Below are 19,058 nucleotides of genomic sequence, written 5' to 3' on the forward strand. Positions count from 1 at the left end.
TTCTCTGGACTCCTGAGCTCCACTTTCCAGTAACTACATTGTGCTGGGTCCCCTAGCTGGACATAGTATCTTAAAATGGCATCAGAATTATTAAATGGAGAAAAATAATTACTTTGTGTGACCTACTGGCTGCTCCACTGGGGCCCACCACTCCATTTCTGGGTTTTCAGGTCCCTTGGATCTGGATCTCTCATATTTCTGCTGCTGTTCAGCATTATTCCAGCACAGATGCAAGGCTTTGAATTTTTCTTTATTGACAAACACCCCATCCATTTTGATTTTAGGAGTAACATGAGAAGTCATGTCAAAAGTCTTGATAAATAAGTCCAGTCATAAATTTAGTAATAGGTGCCAGGGAAGGAAATTAAGGCATAAATACAGAACATGAATTCTTACCCTATGTAACAGTTTTAGCACCAAGCAATTCCTAAGACATCCCCGGGCTTTTTTTACACGTAAGATGCAAAATGCATTGCCAGTACCCAAGCTCTATTTCAGCCAGTTTAGCTAGGCTACCACAAACACTGCAGATAGAGCTGCATGGCACTCACTGCAGCTCATCCTCCCTGCCAAGGCACATAGGCCTCCTCAGGTTGTCACAGCTACAATTTGTCTGGTTTCCCAGATATCTGAGTTATACCTAGCTGAAGGCTTCTAATCCTTTTAAAGGTGTTGATTGGTGTAGGTATATTCTAAGGACCTTCAGATACAGATAATTTCAAGACTTATCATTCAGTTACAGTTTGATTCAGGAAGACAGACAAATAAGGACCTCAGGGAAAATACAGACTAATCTGAAGGCCAGGAAGGAAGAATAGTACGTGAAGGTGATCTAATAATGAACTTGAGGAAGGCTTTCCTGAAGATATTATAAAAACATAACAGCATCCCACTGTGTATTACTAATGGAAGGGGAAAATAGTTCTTTACAAGACACTTGGCAAGTATCCGTAAGATCAGCCAACAACATACAAAACCCCAGAGCCAAGGAGCAGGGACGAGGGCAAAATTTTATTTTGACATTTACCTAAAACAGAGAAAATATCTAAATTGTCACTGAAATCAAGTAGGTGGTAACTAAATATACATGCTCAGAAACTATCCACATAAGGAAAGCCTGGAGTAAGAAAGTACAGTCTTTATGAAACTGTCCTATGTGTCTATAGAGACAATTCTACGTGTGCTTATAGAGAGAGTACAGATTTCATTTGGTTCAAGGTTCAAGTGTAAATTTACTTGGATTTCATCACAAATCTGGGGATAGTCTTCCTAGATGATTCATTTATCTTCTTACTTTCCTAGTGACACAGTAACTGAATCAATACCTCCAGTCTGTTCCAGTCCTTTCTATTTAAAAGAGTGTCTACTATGTTTAATTTAAGCATGTTCCTTTGGTCAAAAGCATCCAGTGATTTCTGTGGATTTTTCAGCTTTCACGCAAACATTTATTTTTTCACATTGTGAATTAGACTATATTTTTCTTTCTGAACAAAAAAAAAAAAAATCTAAATCAAAGCAAGAAGAAGCAAGCCTCACATTAGCAAAAAGAGAAAAACAGAAATAAATCCAGACCAACATTTTCTAATTATTTCCATAACCCTAAGCAAGCCACATTTCCCAAGACAGCATATAAGACAAACCTTAAACATTAAGAAACGAGAGGAAAATGCAGCCAATTTAGCAGACAAATTAGAGAGAGAGAGAGTATTGAGCACCTGGGAAAGAAACATGCTTCAGCTTTCATTAGCTTGACTCTTCTTTCTCACAATCTGGAGAAAAACATCCATCACTTTACATTCCACAGTCACATAGTCAATTCAGAGAGTTTTACACTACAAATAATTTTATTAAAAACAAAAAAGGATTTAAAAACCCTGATTGCTATATAAGCAGCAGGCTCAGGTACAAAATTTGGCAAGAGTGCATAGAAAATTATTTTTAAAAACAGGACCCAGGATGAAAACCGTCCTACAGAAATATTTCATTTAATAGTATTCAGCAAGTTAATGTTCTTGCTTTAGCCCTCTACATATTTAGATGAAAATGCCTAATTTTTTCTTACTACTAGGGACGGTAGGAACCCATCTTCTAATCATGAAAGGCCGGAAACTTGTCCTAAAACAGGGAGCTGTTGGGCTTCTGCAAAATTTCACTTGGAAGCACTGTGATGCCTTTTCTTTCACTGCAGGAATGTGTGCAGTTTTGAGAGGTTGATTTATTTTCAATTGAGTACTCATAGGAAACCCTGTGAGCACTTTTTGCATTTCTTTTTCTAGCAGCTGTGATTCCAGTGCCACCAGGCAGTCACACGGCAACTCTGGCTCCTCTGAGGTAATGTATTCCCACTTCTAAAACTCAAAAGAAAAAGTTCATATAACATTTTTTCATGTGATGAGTTACAATTTTTTTCCTCTCTCTTGTTTTTGAATGAGGCTTTGAAAAATTGGGAAAGGTAGAGAGAGAACAGGAGTGGCCATGGAAGAGCAGGTGGCCACCACCCTCTCTGGAAGGTGTTGCTCCTATGTGTGATCCCTTATACCCCAAAAACATTCCCTGTGAAGCTCAGGGCATGCGCATGAAGCACTCCCATCATCAGGCAAAGCAGAAAAGATTTAACATTGTCTTAAAGGTTTCAAACCCTGCTACGACAACAGCAAATGTTTATTGAGCCTAGGGAAAGTGATTTGAAATTTTATTTCACTGCTTCCTTTGAGCTCAGCAGCTCAAACAGACTTCTGAAAACCAGAAAGGAGATCTAACTTTACATACACACTCCTAGAATAAACTATCCCCTTTCTCTTTGTATGCATAAAATTGTGTATGCAGTATGCATAAAAATACCCCTCAAGGCTATCATAAGTTTTAACTTTATATGATAACATTAAAATATACTCTTTAATCTTAATCTATTTCAGAGATGAGGTGGCTCTTTTGAATTCCTAAATCTTGTCCTAACAAGGAGGGAAGTTTGTATCATTGATTCTGGCATTCTCATAGTAAACATAGTGACTCAGCTAGATGCTGATTTTGGTTATCCCTTTTTTCTTTCTTTTTTAATCTGCATTTTTAGTATGTGTAGAGGAATCACTTTTCATATAACAATAATTCATATTACCTGAGAAGCTGTCACACACAAATTAAGATGGGTATCTCACTCTTCCCCTGTTTCTCACCCTGCACACATGCATGTTAATTACAAGCAGAAAGCACAAATGACACCACATACTCCAGAGCATCTGCTCAGGCCTTAATTAATCCAACCTTCACACAGTCCCCATGGCAACAATGCTCAACAGACTACCCTGATTTGGAATATTCAATACAGCACTTTACATTCCATATTTTATTCAAATTGTGGCTGCAGAACTACTCCTGTGCCAGCAAAGTAGTGTCAGTGCTGATGTGAACAGAATGAGTCCTTGCTCTACTTGACCCCTCCTCATACATTACCTCATTAAAATGTATAATAGCATTCGAGCTAAGTCACATTAAAGCAGACACGCTCTTTTTCAAAGCCTAGAAAGAAGTCCATTACCACTTTTTTACGTTTTAAAAAAAATTCAAGCTTCATAAAATAGATAGGAAGGTTTTGCAGTGCTGCATCTGCAGCTCATGTCCTAAAGGTGATTATGAAAATATTTGTAGCAAATAAGAATTTCTTTGGTGTATTTCTTATCTCAGTAGTTCTCTTATCTTGTCAGCTTAGGCTCCAAATACATGTTTTGGCAAGGTGTGATCCCCATCATTTAGATGCTAATAGAGGCTGGAGTAAGAGAGGTTGTTTCAGCTAATGGAAAAGCTGCTTATTTCAGTTATTTTGTGGGCAATGGGCACCATTCTCTGTTTTCTTTTGTACCCAGCTATATTGAAGGAGACACTGGATTGGATTTCTCCACCATGACGGTGCCAGGACTCCCTGCCAGGAATTAAAATTTTGTCTCAGCCCCACCTAGGGAAGGAAGCCCTGATGGCCAAAGGTCAGTTGCAAACCATTGCCCTCCAGCCATCTTTTACCATAGCCAGCACAGCACTGGGAGGCTGTTTAGATGAATCCTCTCAGGCCAGCCTCCAAGCAGGAAGGACTGCTATCTCAGCTGTTTTCCACTTTGCACATGCCCAGCTAGCCCGTTCCTCAGGGACAGCTGTAGGAAGGGGCCAGCACAGAACTCCTGTGCCTATAGGCTAGGCTCCCTTGTTGGGGCTAGAGCAGGACATTAAAAATAAAGCCCCAAAATTCCCACTTAAAAAAGCCTAACCAAAACCAAAAACAACACCCAACCAACCATAAAAACACGCAGCAAAAACCTCCAAAAAAAAACCCTGAAAATTGACTCAAGTAGGAATTTTGATAAAACAGTGGATGGGAAGGAGTCAGAAGCAGGCAACTTTAGTCTGTGACAGTGCATGGAGGGACAAGTGGATGGAGGGAATCTTGATTTTTAAAACCTCTGAGTGTTTGCATCTCTTAGTCTGCCATATCTTTCCTCTAGGTATTAAATTACAACTTTAAACACTGGCAGCATACAGAGTTAAAAACAATTATTTTTCTATTGTATGCAGACAACTATGTTGGTCTGAAACTATGCACAAATTAAATGTTAATCTGAGTCGAGGCATAATCTAATTATTGCTTCCTTTTGAAGTGAGAGGAACAATATTTACTGAGTAAATTATGGATGTCTAAAGGTAAAGCTTGCTTTGAAGATTAAACAACACACATGTTGTTAATTATTATAACCATACTTGACCCTTGTTATTTCACAAAAATTTGAACACATTTTGAATTTTCATAGATGTTGTGTTTTAGAAGGCAGTACTTAATGTCCTTGTCAATTGCCTTTTATTACATGGCAACATGAAAGAGATCACCAAATATATGACAGGCTGAGTGTGTGATACGTGTAGTGTATTTCGCTGCAATACAGAGTAAAATCCCTCTTTCAGCATAGAGGGGCTGCTGGCAGCATGTGGAAGCCATCCTCACCAGAATGGGGCGCATCTGTGGGCTCCCCACACCCTAACATCTCTGCCCCTGGGGAGACAAACCCAGGCCAGACACTTGCTGCAAAGGGCCCAGAGCACCCTGATTTTGTGTTGGGGATGCAATTGTGACACAGCAGTAGACAGAAAAAGGCAAGACTATCTCCAGGAGATCAGACAATGTAATCCCATTCTCCTTCTCTGCCTACTGTGGGTTCTCAATCCATGAAAATACTTCCTGCTACCTGGCCATAAAATTTTATACCCTGGTCCATCTTATTCAGCTTTACTTTCATCACTAGAGCTACCCAATAGTTTAATTATACACTAAATACACATTAACAAAATCCTTAATCAAATAATAAGACATCACTGTTGTAGTAGTGTAATTTCACAGAATACCTATACAGGTGTTTTTGTCGGTGACTCCCTGAATGCTGTACAAAAGAAGCAGTTTCCACTATTGATTTCTACCGCTGCTTATTTCTACAGTCACTTATATTTGAGTCCCTATCACTTTGTCTGACAGTTCATAATCTAACTTTATGTGGAAGTGAAGCATTCTGTCTGAGTCTGTCAAGCTTGGATCCAGGTTTGCCTGTTCCAAATATCTGACATCTCTTTTATGTTCAGATCTATCTCCATAATTACCCCAGAACTGTTGATTGTAGTGGCAGAAATAATAGGTTGGAATCATCTGACCAGTGTTTAGGGAAATGTTTCTGCTTATCAGAAGGCAATTGTGAAATTAAGTGGTGATCATAGTTGACTTCCATTTAACTGAAATTATAGATGGAGGGACTGCGTTCTGGTGAATTTCAATATTCTAGGTGCTTTGAATTTCAAATTTCCCAGAAAGAATAATATTTTGAATTTGCTGTCTGTAAACCATGCTGTTAGACATGATCAGTGTCCTTCAGAAATATGTAGGAAGTATGCCATTTCATGGAGTTTTTAGTTCATGTGACTCCAAAAGTCCTGCTTGTAGGAGAAGCAGAAGTAACCAACCATTTATCAATAAACTAAACTTCTTTGCCTTTTAGTGGGTCCATATGTTGTCCTTGAAAGTTGTTATCCTGATCCCTTTGAAGAATTATGCTGTAAATTAAATGAGAACAGCTGGAGTCAGGATTAGAAATTGAACTTCGGTTGTGCAAATGGTGACTCCCAGTAAAACAGCAGATGCATCCTACCTCCTGTCAATAATTACTTTGTGTGAAATATCTTTCAGTGCTCAACATTTATTTTATATGCCAAGAGAGTTTTCCCAAAGCTGCAAGGCATCTCTCACAACCTGCACGCAACCATTCAGCTTAAGATAGGCACTGAAGGGATGGGAGTCAGGCAGGGAGGTGACCTGAGGGATGCACAGGTTACCCCAGGGCCCCACCACTCTGCTATGTGGCACAGCAGGATTGAACATGCAGCCACGCTCCCAGGCATCAGCTTCAGTGACACCATGGCTTGGTCCCACAGCCAGGTTTTCCTGACTATCAAGCTGCCAGCACCACTGAACTGATGATACCCATGTACAAACCCCAGAGCTGGAACCTTTCCCTCAGCATCCAGCATTTCTCTTATGTGAGAGAAATGTGAAAACTTGCTCCTTAATTAAAAGCTGGAAAGAAACCCCAGAGGATAAGGATAGTTAGCCTCCACTGACTGAAAGCAGGAGATGCTCAGTCAGTGCTAATAAAGTTGTTTTTGTCCACTTGGCTGCTTTGTATCTGGAATTGACCTATAATGGCTTGTTTTTAGCATTTGTTCAACCATGCTAGGACAGCTGTGTGCATGTAGGAAATGGGGACAGTTTTCATTTCAAATGCGACATTACTTACTTTAATCAGGAGCCACACCAATTCCTCACGTTTTTTGTACTACTTAAAAGGAGCACAAGAGGCTTCACAGCTTGGCCTAAGCATCTTCAATGAGCTAGACACAGGGAATGCAGACATCCTGTTTGTTCACTTGCATGGGAAGGCCAGGGCTCATTGATCTTCACAAGCTGTCTTCAGTTCATACAATTCTTTACCCATGTCAGTCTTTGTTATTAGCAGTGGTAACCTGGATGAGTGGAAGGTTCATGCCTCTGCATAGCTCTTGTAGTATGGCTTGGCAGTTTTAAAAAAATCTGATAAGAAATTTTCCTTGAGTCTGTTAAGCCTCCACGGGAGAAATTCTTCATTTGAACTTACATGCTTCACTGTCCTTTTTGAACATATAGGGTACCTGCTCTCTCTGGCACTGGAATCAATAGTGTGATAAATCGAGGTTTTTTTCTCTGAATAAAAAAGCTTGTTCCATGAAGGAGCTTAGAGACATCTAATTAGTGTGGACACTCTTCCTGCCTTTTCTACACCCAGAGCAACTTTTCTGTGTTTCTTTTCTCTTCTCCTCTTCTCCACCCAGGATATTTCAAGACTCAACTCAGAATTTGGTGGGTGCTGCTGACCTCCCTCTAGCAGAACCTTTCCATGTAAGAAGTGGCAACATCCTGATCTGGGCCTGAGATGGAGTGAGGAGACGAGGAAGAAACTTCACCAGAGATGATCCATGGAATAAGAAACAGCTCTCTGGGAATTTGTGAGCCAACTACCAGTCTGCATAGAGCTGCTTCCAGCTCTGCTCTGCATGTCAGGGAAAAACACTGACATTTCCAGGTGAGATACCTGGATCTTTTCACACCCTTTCAAGTTCTTCCACAATGTGGAAGCCTTTGATGAGCTCCTCGTGTAGCCTTTGATGAGCTCCTCATAGAAGTCTAGTAGATTATTGTCTGATGCACTTTTTCAGAGCAAAGGGCTGGATTGATGCCAACACTTTAGAATAATGCCAGCCTTACTTTAGAATAATGCCTCAAAGGATATCCTTTGAGGGTTTTCCTTTATACTGAAGAAATGAAACACTCTTTGACATCAGCCTGCCAAAGGGAGCATTTATGCAAAATTCAAGCCATTGAATTCAGGCCATCCTCACAGACTTATCTCACTATTTTGCAGCAGTTCAGAAAAATCTTTTTGGAGGTTAACATGTAGCTGTCCTTATGACTAAGATTATCAAGAATACTCATAGCTACTTTTGCAGTGCTTCTACATACCAGTCTTTACTAGGGATGAGAAAACAACAAATGTATCCATTTGCCTTGGAAAAATGGAAGAAATCAACTGCAGGTCCACAATTCTGTAAAAGCAGACATCCTGTGCTGTTTCTACTTCTGTAGTATAAACTGGGCACAGTGAAGGTTTTGGAGGGGAAGGATTTGGGGATGGAATTCTTGTCAAACAGAACATTCATTAGAAGTTATCCAAACACCATTCCCCATTAGTCATCAATAGGCACACTATTTCCCCATTTTGTCATCAAATGCACAAGGAAAACTGCCTCATCTGCAACTCTCCATTACTTTCAAAATACAGCCTGAGCAAGTTACACATGTTATTTACCAAAGCACGATGTCTTTTTCTTTGAATGAACACTATCACACTGCAAAAATGTTTTTAGCAGCAATATGACACATTACAAAATTGACACCTACTTGATTAAGATGCAGCAAAAAATCTTACTGACTTTTTTGAACTAAGTGGGTGACATAAATTAATGCTGCTAACAGCCCTCTCCAAGAAAAATGGTTTGTGTTCCTTACATGGTACATCAACATGTTTTTTTTTTTCAATCATTTCAGTAAACAAACTTGGGGAGTTTTGCTGATAGCCTAATCTGTATTTAATTGAGTAATTTAAAAATAACATCTATGACCTTTGTGAAAAATCTTTTAAAAATGCATTTAAGTGTGCTGTTTACCTTAATACTCAAACAGCATACAAGTGAAGAAGTTGCTCCCTTTTGGCCTCATTCTACAAATGACCGAATGCACAAATCCAAAGGTCTGGATCCAGCACACTCTAAGCTTAAGCTCTTCGTTAATTTCTTCTCTACCATTACTGTAGACTTACTGAAGGAAAGATTTATTGCAAGTTTCTCTTAAAAGTCTTTTAAAGTTGCTTGATATGACAACTTTACTAGCATACAACATTAGGGAGAAAATGCTGGAAAAGTCAAGGCATTACAGCAAAGAAAGGCCTTCTTTGTTAGAAGATTGAGAAAAAAATTAAATTAAGAAAAAACAAACAAACCTCATCCTGGTGCCATGGATATTTGTAGTGCAATTGTTCCCTTAATTTAAGCACTGAAATGAATAATTAAATTAGATTCAGAGTTTTCAGAGGCAAGATGCTTTAAGAAGCACAGCAAAAAGAAAACACAATATATGGGATGAGTGAAAAACAACAGGTTTGCAGGTAAGCCAGCTTCAAAATAATATAAAAAAGGTGAAGAGAATTTCTAATATATTTTTCCAATTAAAAAAGACTACCCAGCATTAATATATGCCTGGTGATAACTGAAAACACAGACTGCTAAAATAGCTCAGTCTCACTGGGGCTGTGTTTAAATTCTGCTATGTATTAAGAAATGCCTAAATAATGGACAGAGTTCAGGGGTGCATAATACATCTTGTTATAAAGAGCACCTGCCAAGACCATACTGGCCTATACTTTAAACATTTTCTACAATTAAAATACCTAAATCTAGAGGCCATCTGTTTCCTGCCTTTGCCTTTCTGAAATGCCAGAAGTTTTACTATAAACACAGGTGAGCAAAATAAGATGCTGCCTGATTTTAAGGGACTTAAAGAATTTGCAGAACAGCTGAAGTCTGCGCCAGCCACATTTCAGCTCCTAGCCCCTCAATTAAAACTGATGAGAGAAGCAGTATCATGTCTTCCTCTCTCGGTGGCAATATGCTTGTGTGGGAATTCCCACACCAAACTGGGACAGCAGCAATCCATCCAGCAGTTTGGATTTGACAGTAACCAATACCAGATGTTTCAGCCAAGGCATAATAAAACGCAGAGAGAGTAACTGGAGAAAATTGCTCATTTTTTCTCAATTTCCCATGGGTCTCTGGGCAAGGCACATATCCTGGGGTATACAGCATCCCAAGAAATTAGTCTGGTTACTCAGAAATTTGCCACAAAGCTGTTCAAGTGGCAACCCTGAATTCATTGCTGACTCTCTGTCTCTATTGCAATTCATTGCTGACTCTCTGTCCCTACTGCAGGGCCCTTAAGAGAGTTGGATCCACATTTTAATCTAATTGTTAAAAGTAAAGAAGATAAAACAATTCTAGAAATTCTAAAAGAGCTTGGTTTTCGGGTTTTTTTCCTCTTACAAAGTGACATATTTTTAAAGTGCTGTCAGGTTAGCAGACATCTTGAAATCTGAACACAGACACTGGAAACTACATCTGCAGGCCCAGTCTTTCCCTGATGGCATTTGCACATCAGTTAATACAGCTGAGAATCATGTCCTGCTCATCATGCCAGGTGTTTGCCCAAGACACCAAGTGAACAACTACTCTGGAGTCCAGTCAGATGCAGCTCAGAAAGCTCTGCTTTCAGGTATTCCCTGAAGCACCCCAGTCCCTTGAAGAGAATCCTTCTCAGTCAGGAAACCCTTGCTGACCAACGCACACATCTAAAACTCTGTCCTGCAAAAGATGTCATACAACACAGGGCTTAGGGTACAATGAAACCCACTGGCACCTGGGTCTGACCCAGTCAAATGGGCGGGAGCCATCCTGTTCCTGGAGCTGGGCAGATGTGAGGCAGCTGGGCAGGAGCATTCAGCCGATGCATTTCTGCTGCACCTCTGCCAATGCCATCAGCCATGCTAAGTGGTGATAGGCACATCCTTGGTTTTGCCAGCTGAAATACACAGCTTTAGCTATGTTGGATCAGCAACACACATCTGCAACAGAGCTCAGTGCAAACAAGGCCTGGACACTTTTTCTTCCTGTTTTTTTATTTCTCTGGAGGATCTCACAACAAATCAAAATTATAGTTTTGTAGAAATGCACAGAACATTTATTTAGCTTGACAGAAGTGTACAAATTTTTCAGAAAGACAAAAAGGCACAAAACAGGTTTCTTACTGCCTAGCACAGAGAATCCCATGAATCTGAAAGCAGAAAGCTATCTGATTTCTACACAGGAAAGCAGTGGAGTTTCAGAAGAGTTCAGTTAACTGAAGCCTACCATTTATCCCCTTTCTTTTCTTTTGACCAGTGAGATGGTTTCATCTGGTAAATTTTAATGTGTAAGAACACTTACTGAAATGAGGAACAGTTATAATACAATAACTGATTTAGTGCATCTCGGCACAGAAATTGGCAGTAGTATCAAAAGGATAATAAGCTTTGGGACATGAAAAAACATAAGTTTGCAATTATGCTCAGACATAAAAAAATATCCCCTTCTGAGCAGTTCCTGAGCTAGAAGATAAGGAAAATGACCCAACAGCTAAGGGTATATAGCACATTTCAGCAAAAACTCGAGCCATCATTGTTACATTGCTGTCTTCTCATGTTATATCACAGCTATACTGATACACAGTCTGGAATCTCAAGTAGCAGACCCATCTCTCTTAGCTCATCCTTGTAAGAAGAGGACTTGCAAAAATCAACACTAGCTTTCATAGTCCTTGGTGGCACCTCTACAATTTCAAAATGTTATGTCTCCCCTGCTACTCATTGCTTCGTGCAAAGCATTTGAAATCATGCCATAAATGAAAGATTATACAACAAAGGCTTTGAAATAACTTACTTGCTATATTTATCAAGGGGAAAATTTTGCATTTACTATTAAATACTACCCTTAAAGCCAGATAGTCATACAGAGAATGACTACAGAAATTTAGAAAAGCAAACACAGTTATCTTTCCAAAGTGCTACTGAGATTAGGAAACAAGTTATCAGAGGTAAACAATCTTTTCCTCTACTCTGGCTCCACTTTCTGCATCCTGCAGGCTCTCAGTCTGGTTGTTCAGCAGCAGTTCATCTACCTGTGGTGACTGGATGGATCCTTGGTTTGGAACATTTGTCTCGGAACCTTGGATGTGTGATGTGTTCAGATCTGTAACACAAGAGAAGGACAATGCATTTTTCTGCCATTCCCATGTCATCAAAAAGGTCAAATTCTGACTTTTTCATTAGCATCATTTTCTAGTTTGCTGCATCTGTCTGGAAAGGAAAGCAGTACTCTAGAAAAAATTGTACTACAGCCTGGTGAGATGTACCTTACCCAAAGTTAGTGAAATCTATTCAAGCAATAATAGTAATTATAAATGCGTAGCCATACTTTACTAAACAGACACACAATAATGGAAAGACATAAACAAGGTTAGAATTGAGCTAGAAGGAGGGAAACATACAGTATATAATCAGCACCTTTGTTAGTAATAATACAGTTGTAAGATTAATATAGTTTTCATCATTACACAGAATTTTATTTGTAAGCCTTCCTTTTATGGATGCAAAAGAATTAAGTGAGCAAAGTTAAAAGTCTACATGGCTGGCATTTGCATTCAGCTTTTTCTGAACAAGTCTACCTGTGTTTATTGACACAAACTACCTACTCTATTCTGTCTTGATCTTTTTGGTGTGACATGGAGAGAAACACTTGCATCCAAACACTAGAACATGATTTCACAAGGATCTTGTTATCTTTCAAATTTTCTCCCACAAATGCAGAGAATCAGGTACTTGTTTTCCAGCATTCCACAATGAACACTTCTATGATGATAGCTTTATAAACCAAAACAACACATCTACAGTTGGGTTTTATCCCTAGTCAGCACTTTGTAGCAGTTTGGGCCCTCAGGACCTGCATCTCAGTAGTTAGCTTTCCTACATCTGTATTTCTTCAAAGCAATCTTACTATAAAAACAAGCTGCGTAACAAAGAACGTATATCCTCATGCACAGCAATGAAAAATATCTGATAAAAATATCTACGGATATGCTGCAATACTTTTCACCGTAATCTTAGCCTGACCAACTCTTCTATTACATCAGGAGGTTTAAATTTTCATTCTTCCCTCTCAGAAAAGGACTCTGTAGAAAGAAAGGCAGCTTTGAACTCCTTGTAGAGCATGGTAATGCCAGAAGCATGCAAACCAAGAACTGGGGTTCTTTGAGCCTTGATCACTCATGCAGAGCTGAAGAGACATTTCACGCATGCTCTGGTCCCTACTTCTCACATGTATGTGCAATGGAAATCTGCTATGAAGGATCTATTTGCGTTTTTACACACCATATCACTTAACTGGTGGCAATTCATAATGAGACATGCCCACATTTGGCATTCCCCAAATATATGTGACTTTCATCAGTCTTGTTCACTGAGGCAGGAGTTCAAGGCAAAACAAGCTTCCTGGCACCCTGAAAAGCCTAGGCTCTCTGGCTGCTCCCTGGCATGGGTGTGTGGAGCAGTGCGGGATGATTATGCAGTGGGCATGTGGGAACACATCATATCGCAGCCGCTGCCTTCAGCATCTTCTCCTCTTTGATACTCTCACAGCTGGGGGGAGCAAACAGGCTTTGGGGCTGCAGCCCCCAGCATAAACCACATGCATCTTATTCTTGCTCCCAAGTCTGCAGAGTCAATGGCAGGAGCAAGGTATTTATACATGAGCTTAGTCATAGTGGGATGACACAGAAAGTTAGTAAAATTAGTTCCCATTGTCTTTCTTTCACTGTTTTATACTGGATTAAGTTTCAGTCTTGATGAAAATCCAGAAAAAGTCTTGATTGTGAGTTATTTGCAATATATAACACAGAAAGTCTTGACTCCCTAACTTAGTCAAAAAGGCCTGATTTTTTGAAGATGATGTCTGCACTTATTTCTTTTTGATGGTTATATTAGAAAAAGATTGCAATTTGCAGCCCACAGGAGAAAGCAAAAATATGTCTGCCCAACTTCATGAAAACTGGATGCATTTGGTATGTTTATTTTTTAAAAAGAGCCCTACTAGCAGAAGCTCCTCAATTTCTAAACACTTACATTTTCAGGTAATTTTACCTACATTAGTATTTCTTTTAAGTCCTGTGAGTCTATTCACATTACCCAAGTTAAGTACATAAGAATACCAGGGAGTAAACACTTATTTGAAAGATCTGTTTCCAAAGTTTAAGAAGTACATAATTTGAGAAGCCTAATTACAAATTTGAAAATACACAGAAAAGAAACACCTTACATGCAATTATTTTTCACCATCAAAACTAAACAGTAATTGCTTCAGCAATTAAAACAGTAGCTGTTTCCAAACCATTTCTCATTAACTGTTACAACTACAAGCAGCACAGCTGAGCAGTGGAAACTCTTCAGCATTCTGGAAAAACAAATCAGATCCTGTCACTATCAAAATAAATGATTTATCACTAGTTCAGCTTCTTTTTTATTTATTTTTTCCTAAATATATTGCATCTGGGAAACCTGAACAGCAGGAGAGCACCCAGGAGGTAAGAGCACAGCTGCTGCTGGGGCGCCAAGTGGCTTCAGGCTGGAAAGGCTGTGCTTAATCTAACTGAGGAGGGAAGGGGCTGGTTTTGGATGCACTTCAGGTGGCACTCAACACAGACTCTGCCTAATAAAAGCACAATGTGTCCCCCAAGGCCAGCACACGCAGCCTGCCATCAGGGAGGGTGGCTGCTGTCGCTCTGCCCAGTGCCATGCTGGAAGCAGCTGAGCCAGCAGACCAGCTGGTATCACAGGCAGCAGCATGATGTGCCCCGAGGGTGGATGCATGTGAAGTGTGGAAGAAGTGCTAGAAATGGTAACAACAGTTTCAGGTGAAGGGAGACTGAGAAAAGTGGACTGAACTGCCAGCCAGCCTTGGTTGTTGTAATGCAGAACAGTAACAGCAGTCAACAGCAGCTCAGCCTCCCCTGAGCTCTCCACAGCATGGGGAAACTGAGTTGCCCTCGTCACCAAGCAGGAGAAAGGTAGGAGAAATCTTCCTCTTGAAATGCTTTCCCAAAACAAGGAGGAAACTTATGAAACCAGACTTGAAAACATCAGCTGATGTCTACTGAGGAACTCTGAGAGCTGAGGATGTTTAATAAAAATAAAAAAGGAAAACAAACTGATTATTTGTGCAGACAGCAAGACAAAGGGGCTGTCAGAAAGTGACACCCAAGAAGCTCTCTCTCCCATGATCCCCTAGCAGCTGGGAAACCCATGGGAACTCCCCAGTCTCTCTCCAGGCCCAGTCTCTGCTGCACTGAGGCAAACATCAGAATTCACTATGGATCATGAGTCAAGCAAATACAGACCATTGGGCTTTTATGAGCTTCCTTCAATGTGATTGTAATTCACCTGTCAAAATCAGCCATAAAATGAGTTCTGTGTTATCCCCTTTGTTTCAATTCAGCATTTACTTACCCTTTTTTCTGCTCTCCTCCAAGCTACAGCTCTCTCTGGCAGGCTGTGTTTGGCTCAACAGCGCGCCCACCAGACCAGCACCCACATCACCAGCACCCAGAAAAAGCTGGGGCACAGCCCCTGCCCACAGCCTTGCTGCCCGGCTGGGCTCTGCCTGCTGCCGTGCTCCCAGCCCTCACAGAGAGGACAAACAAAAGGGCTCTACCTGGCCATAGCCATCCACTTGCTCATTTACACTGTTTTTCTTTCATCACAAGATAAATGCAGAAAGTACTCCCTGACTATTTCCAAAGCTTTAACAAAAATGAGCTGTAGCTCAGATCCTTCCACAGTCTACTCTTGACACAGCTTTCTGCTCCCTCCCACTTTTGCACCAGGCAAGAGCTGTGAGCATCTCTCTGTACCGTGGTCACCAGAATTTCTGTGAAAACTGAAACCCCCTTTACCTGTTTCTCACTTACATAAAATATATTTCTTCTGCAATATTTCAAGTAAGTCTTTTCTTAAGAACAAGCCAGATCCACAGCTGCATCATGGATAACCCAGGTTAAAGTGAACAGCAGACTAGAGAAATCCACTCTTTCAAAGTTGGGCTGGTCAAAAGGCAAAAAAGGGTGTGCTTGAGGATGGTGACCAAATATTAGGTGATCTGTGACAGCACTTCAGCCTTTTTGGGACTTGTAGCCTGTGCCATACCTCAGTATTAAATACTCCTAAAGTACAGCTTTTACTCCTTTTAATCTCAGCTAAGACCGTTTCATTGAATAAAGAAACCCCAGGCATTCCAAGCAGCCTTCCCCACTAATTTTTGCAAAAGGAGTTAAAGGCTGTTTCTAGCAATCCAATCACAAATTGTCTCATTCACACAGACACTCTCAAATTCAACACTAAAAAACAAATGCAGGTTTTTTCCCCCATTTTCCTTGGGTTTAGGCCTGGTACCATGAGGACAAGCATCAGGAAACTGCGGAGAGGCACTCTTTCCATACTTTTTTAGACCACCTCAATATGAAAACAATGGCAGACGGCAGGCCTGTTGTATGTGGGATCAGTTCTCAAAGGAGTTTATAAGGGGACCTCAGTTTTCCAAACAGTGTCTGGGTCCAAACTCCGATAAACGACAGCTCCTGACTGAAAACATGGTACTGTTGTACAGGAAAGGAAAGAAAAAACAGGTAGCATTCTGCATCTTAACTACCTTATCTTTTCCACAGCATTAAGAGAGAGGATTAGTAGTATCTCACAAACTGCTGACAAGGTGAAGGACAAAGGAATGGTATTTGCAGGAATCTGAAATCAATAGTGTAAAAAACAAACACAGCCCGTGTACCTGGGGGGGCAGGGGATACAAAAGCCAAGTAAACAACTCATTAGTCACACTGATTCTCACCTCCTGTCTGTTGTCATAGGATGTAAGCACTTCCACATCAAATAAATGCCACAGATTTTCTCCTTCGCCCCCTTCACCCCTCCTCTCTCTCTCCCAGGATCAGAGCGCCTAGACTGCACACAGTGAAGATTGTGGAAAGGACGGGAGAACCAGGGCACTAAGAAACACTCCAAACAAAAAACACCTCTCAAGTCTCTGTGTTTTGAACAGAAAGCCTTTAGTGTTCCTCCTTCAGCTCTGACCCTGGTTTCACAGTATCACAGGATAATTCAAATTGGAAGGGATCTCAGAAGACCTCGGATTCAAACTCCCCCTCAAAGCTGGGTTAGGTCTGAGGTCAGGCCAGGCTGGATACTTTTTTAGTGGAAAAAAAAGGTGGGGGGGGGGGGGGACGAAAAGTGGGGGGGGGGGGGGGGGGGGGGGGAGTGGCGAGGAGGGTAGAAAGAACACACCACATGGATTTTGCAGACAATTACCTTGCTGTGACTCTCCAAGATTTGTCACATTGACCCTCTTTACAAAATAAAATTGCATAATAAAACTGCATTAAATGAAGTGTGATATATGCCACTTTTAGCAACAAATACGTTGAAGAGACGCAAAAGTACTAACCATCTGAAATAATAAATCGAGTTAGGTTTTGGTTTTACATGTATTTATAACAACTGGTACCAAGTTCATTTGGACTGACAGCTGACACATCAGCTTCAGGCCACAGCTATTTGAAATGGCAGAGCTGCTCTATTTAATCCCCACACTGGCACTCATGCATAATGCAAAGCAAAAGCAGACACCTAACAACCAGTGCTAAGTCTACCGGGTCTGGGATATTCAAAGGAATTCAAGGGTAACAACAGGCTCTCATTTGCCACCACAGTTCAACAGCAAATGGCAGCCTAACTCCCATGGGATCCACTGAAAAACCCACTGGCAAATCCCACAGCAGCTCTTTGTCTCTAATGATGCTCCCAGGGGTTTCCATGCAGATTCATTAGCAACAGACAGCCAATTCCCCCGGGAACTCCAAGCACCTCAGCCTCTCTCTCCCTTTCCTCACCATGACCAATTTTGACTGCTTTTTTTAATGCCTACTAAGACTTTCCCAAATTGCAATGGATTTTCCACACTGCAAGTTCAGTTGTTTAAAGTTGGTGGAAGAAAGGGAACACTATGCAGTGTATGCTCAGTACCTGGAACGCCAGGGCTTTACCCTGGAACAACCAGGATACTGCTGCTACTGAAGAACACTTGCTATAGAAAAGTTTCATGTGAGCCTCGATGATTTGAGGACAACTCCCAGTAGTTTCACTGGCAGTTGAGATCCCACATCCCATCAACAAACCAGGTCCTTCACAACTCAATAAAGCTGATTTCACAGTAGGAACTGAATTTAGTCTTGGGCCTCAAAAAACACTGGGAAAAAATATTTTGACCCTAAAGCTACCAAGGAAAGAGGAGCCTAATCCATTTTCCAGCTGACTGAATAAGGCAAGAAAATTGGTCTGGGAATTCTAATGCTGTTATTTACTTTTGACCAGCCCAACCCTGTGAAAAACTAGCTGCTGTATTTCTTAAGCAAACAAGCACCTTCATGAGCAAGACTTTCACACAAAAAGCAGAAGAGGAATTATTTCAGAAGATATCCTACATTAATTAGTCTTAGCAGATTTTGGTGCATTTTTTGTTACAAGACAGAGAACAGAGAGAATTCAAAGTCTATGATGAATAAGGTCTGCAGCACAACTCTTCTCTACATGTGTATGCTGCATTTTTGATCATGGTAAAATTACTGAGATTGCCATTATTCTGCATGTTTCTATTCATTTCTTGGTGTAGTTGCTGGCTTAGGTAAAACAATGCAGGTCCGTTTTCAGGTTTTGCCTCATAAGTCTTCAGAGAAGGTTCGTCTAGACAATTTGGACCTAATTCTTGGCACAAGAAGCACAAAATACATATTTATTCCACCAAAATGGCATTTATCATAAAGTTCCAACTCATACTCCAGGTTTTGGAGTAATGTGATGATGCAGTCATTTTTCTTTTATTAAGGGCCAGTGAACATACTGTTTCTAACACTGGTGTTTACTAAAGAAAGTGTTTTAAAACTAACTCCAGCTCAAATACTGATAGTGTCACTGTGACATCAAATTCATAGCATGCTGATTAAAAATTTAACCAAGTTACACGGCTATGCTATCAGTTGTATTGGTTTTTGAAGCACATGGGTTCTAAGCTATTTTTGGCATGCTGTTTTTCTAATGCATATCAATAAGAGAGACTTAAAAATAGGTCTGACTCAAAATCATAATTTGTCTGTGCATTAAATACCCACAGTCTCACCTTGCGAGGGCAGAAGCTGTCTGCTTCTGCTTATTATTAATTTATTTAAGTATGAATTCCCTATTAAATTG

General features: G+C 40.5%; 1 protein-coding gene across 24 annotated transcripts in view; it reads right to left on the reverse strand.

Moving 5' to 3' along the window:
• Positions 1-10,820: 10,820 nt before the first annotated feature.
• Positions 10,821-19,058, reverse strand: part of ARHGEF28 (Rho guanine nucleotide exchange factor 28) — a 119,586-nt gene continuing 111,348 nt past the window's right edge. For 23 of the 24 annotated variants that reach the window (XM_064403174.1, XM_064403169.1, XM_064403163.1 and 20 more), the window contains one exon: positions 10,821-11,949. In XM_064403174.1, coding sequence (XP_064259244.1) covers positions 11,789-11,949 — 161 coding nt within the window. In that variant the 3' untranslated portion in view covers positions 10,821-11,788. The remainder of the gene's footprint in view (positions 11,950-19,058) is intronic. The other variant, XM_064403178.1, reaches the window with a different exon arrangement.

The sequence above is a fragment of the Passer domesticus genome, chromosome Z (assembly GCF_036417665.1).
Source record: "Passer domesticus isolate bPasDom1 chromosome Z, bPasDom1.hap1, whole genome shotgun sequence".
In the NCBI taxonomy this organism is placed as follows: domain Eukaryota; kingdom Metazoa; phylum Chordata; class Aves; order Passeriformes; family Passeridae; genus Passer; species Passer domesticus.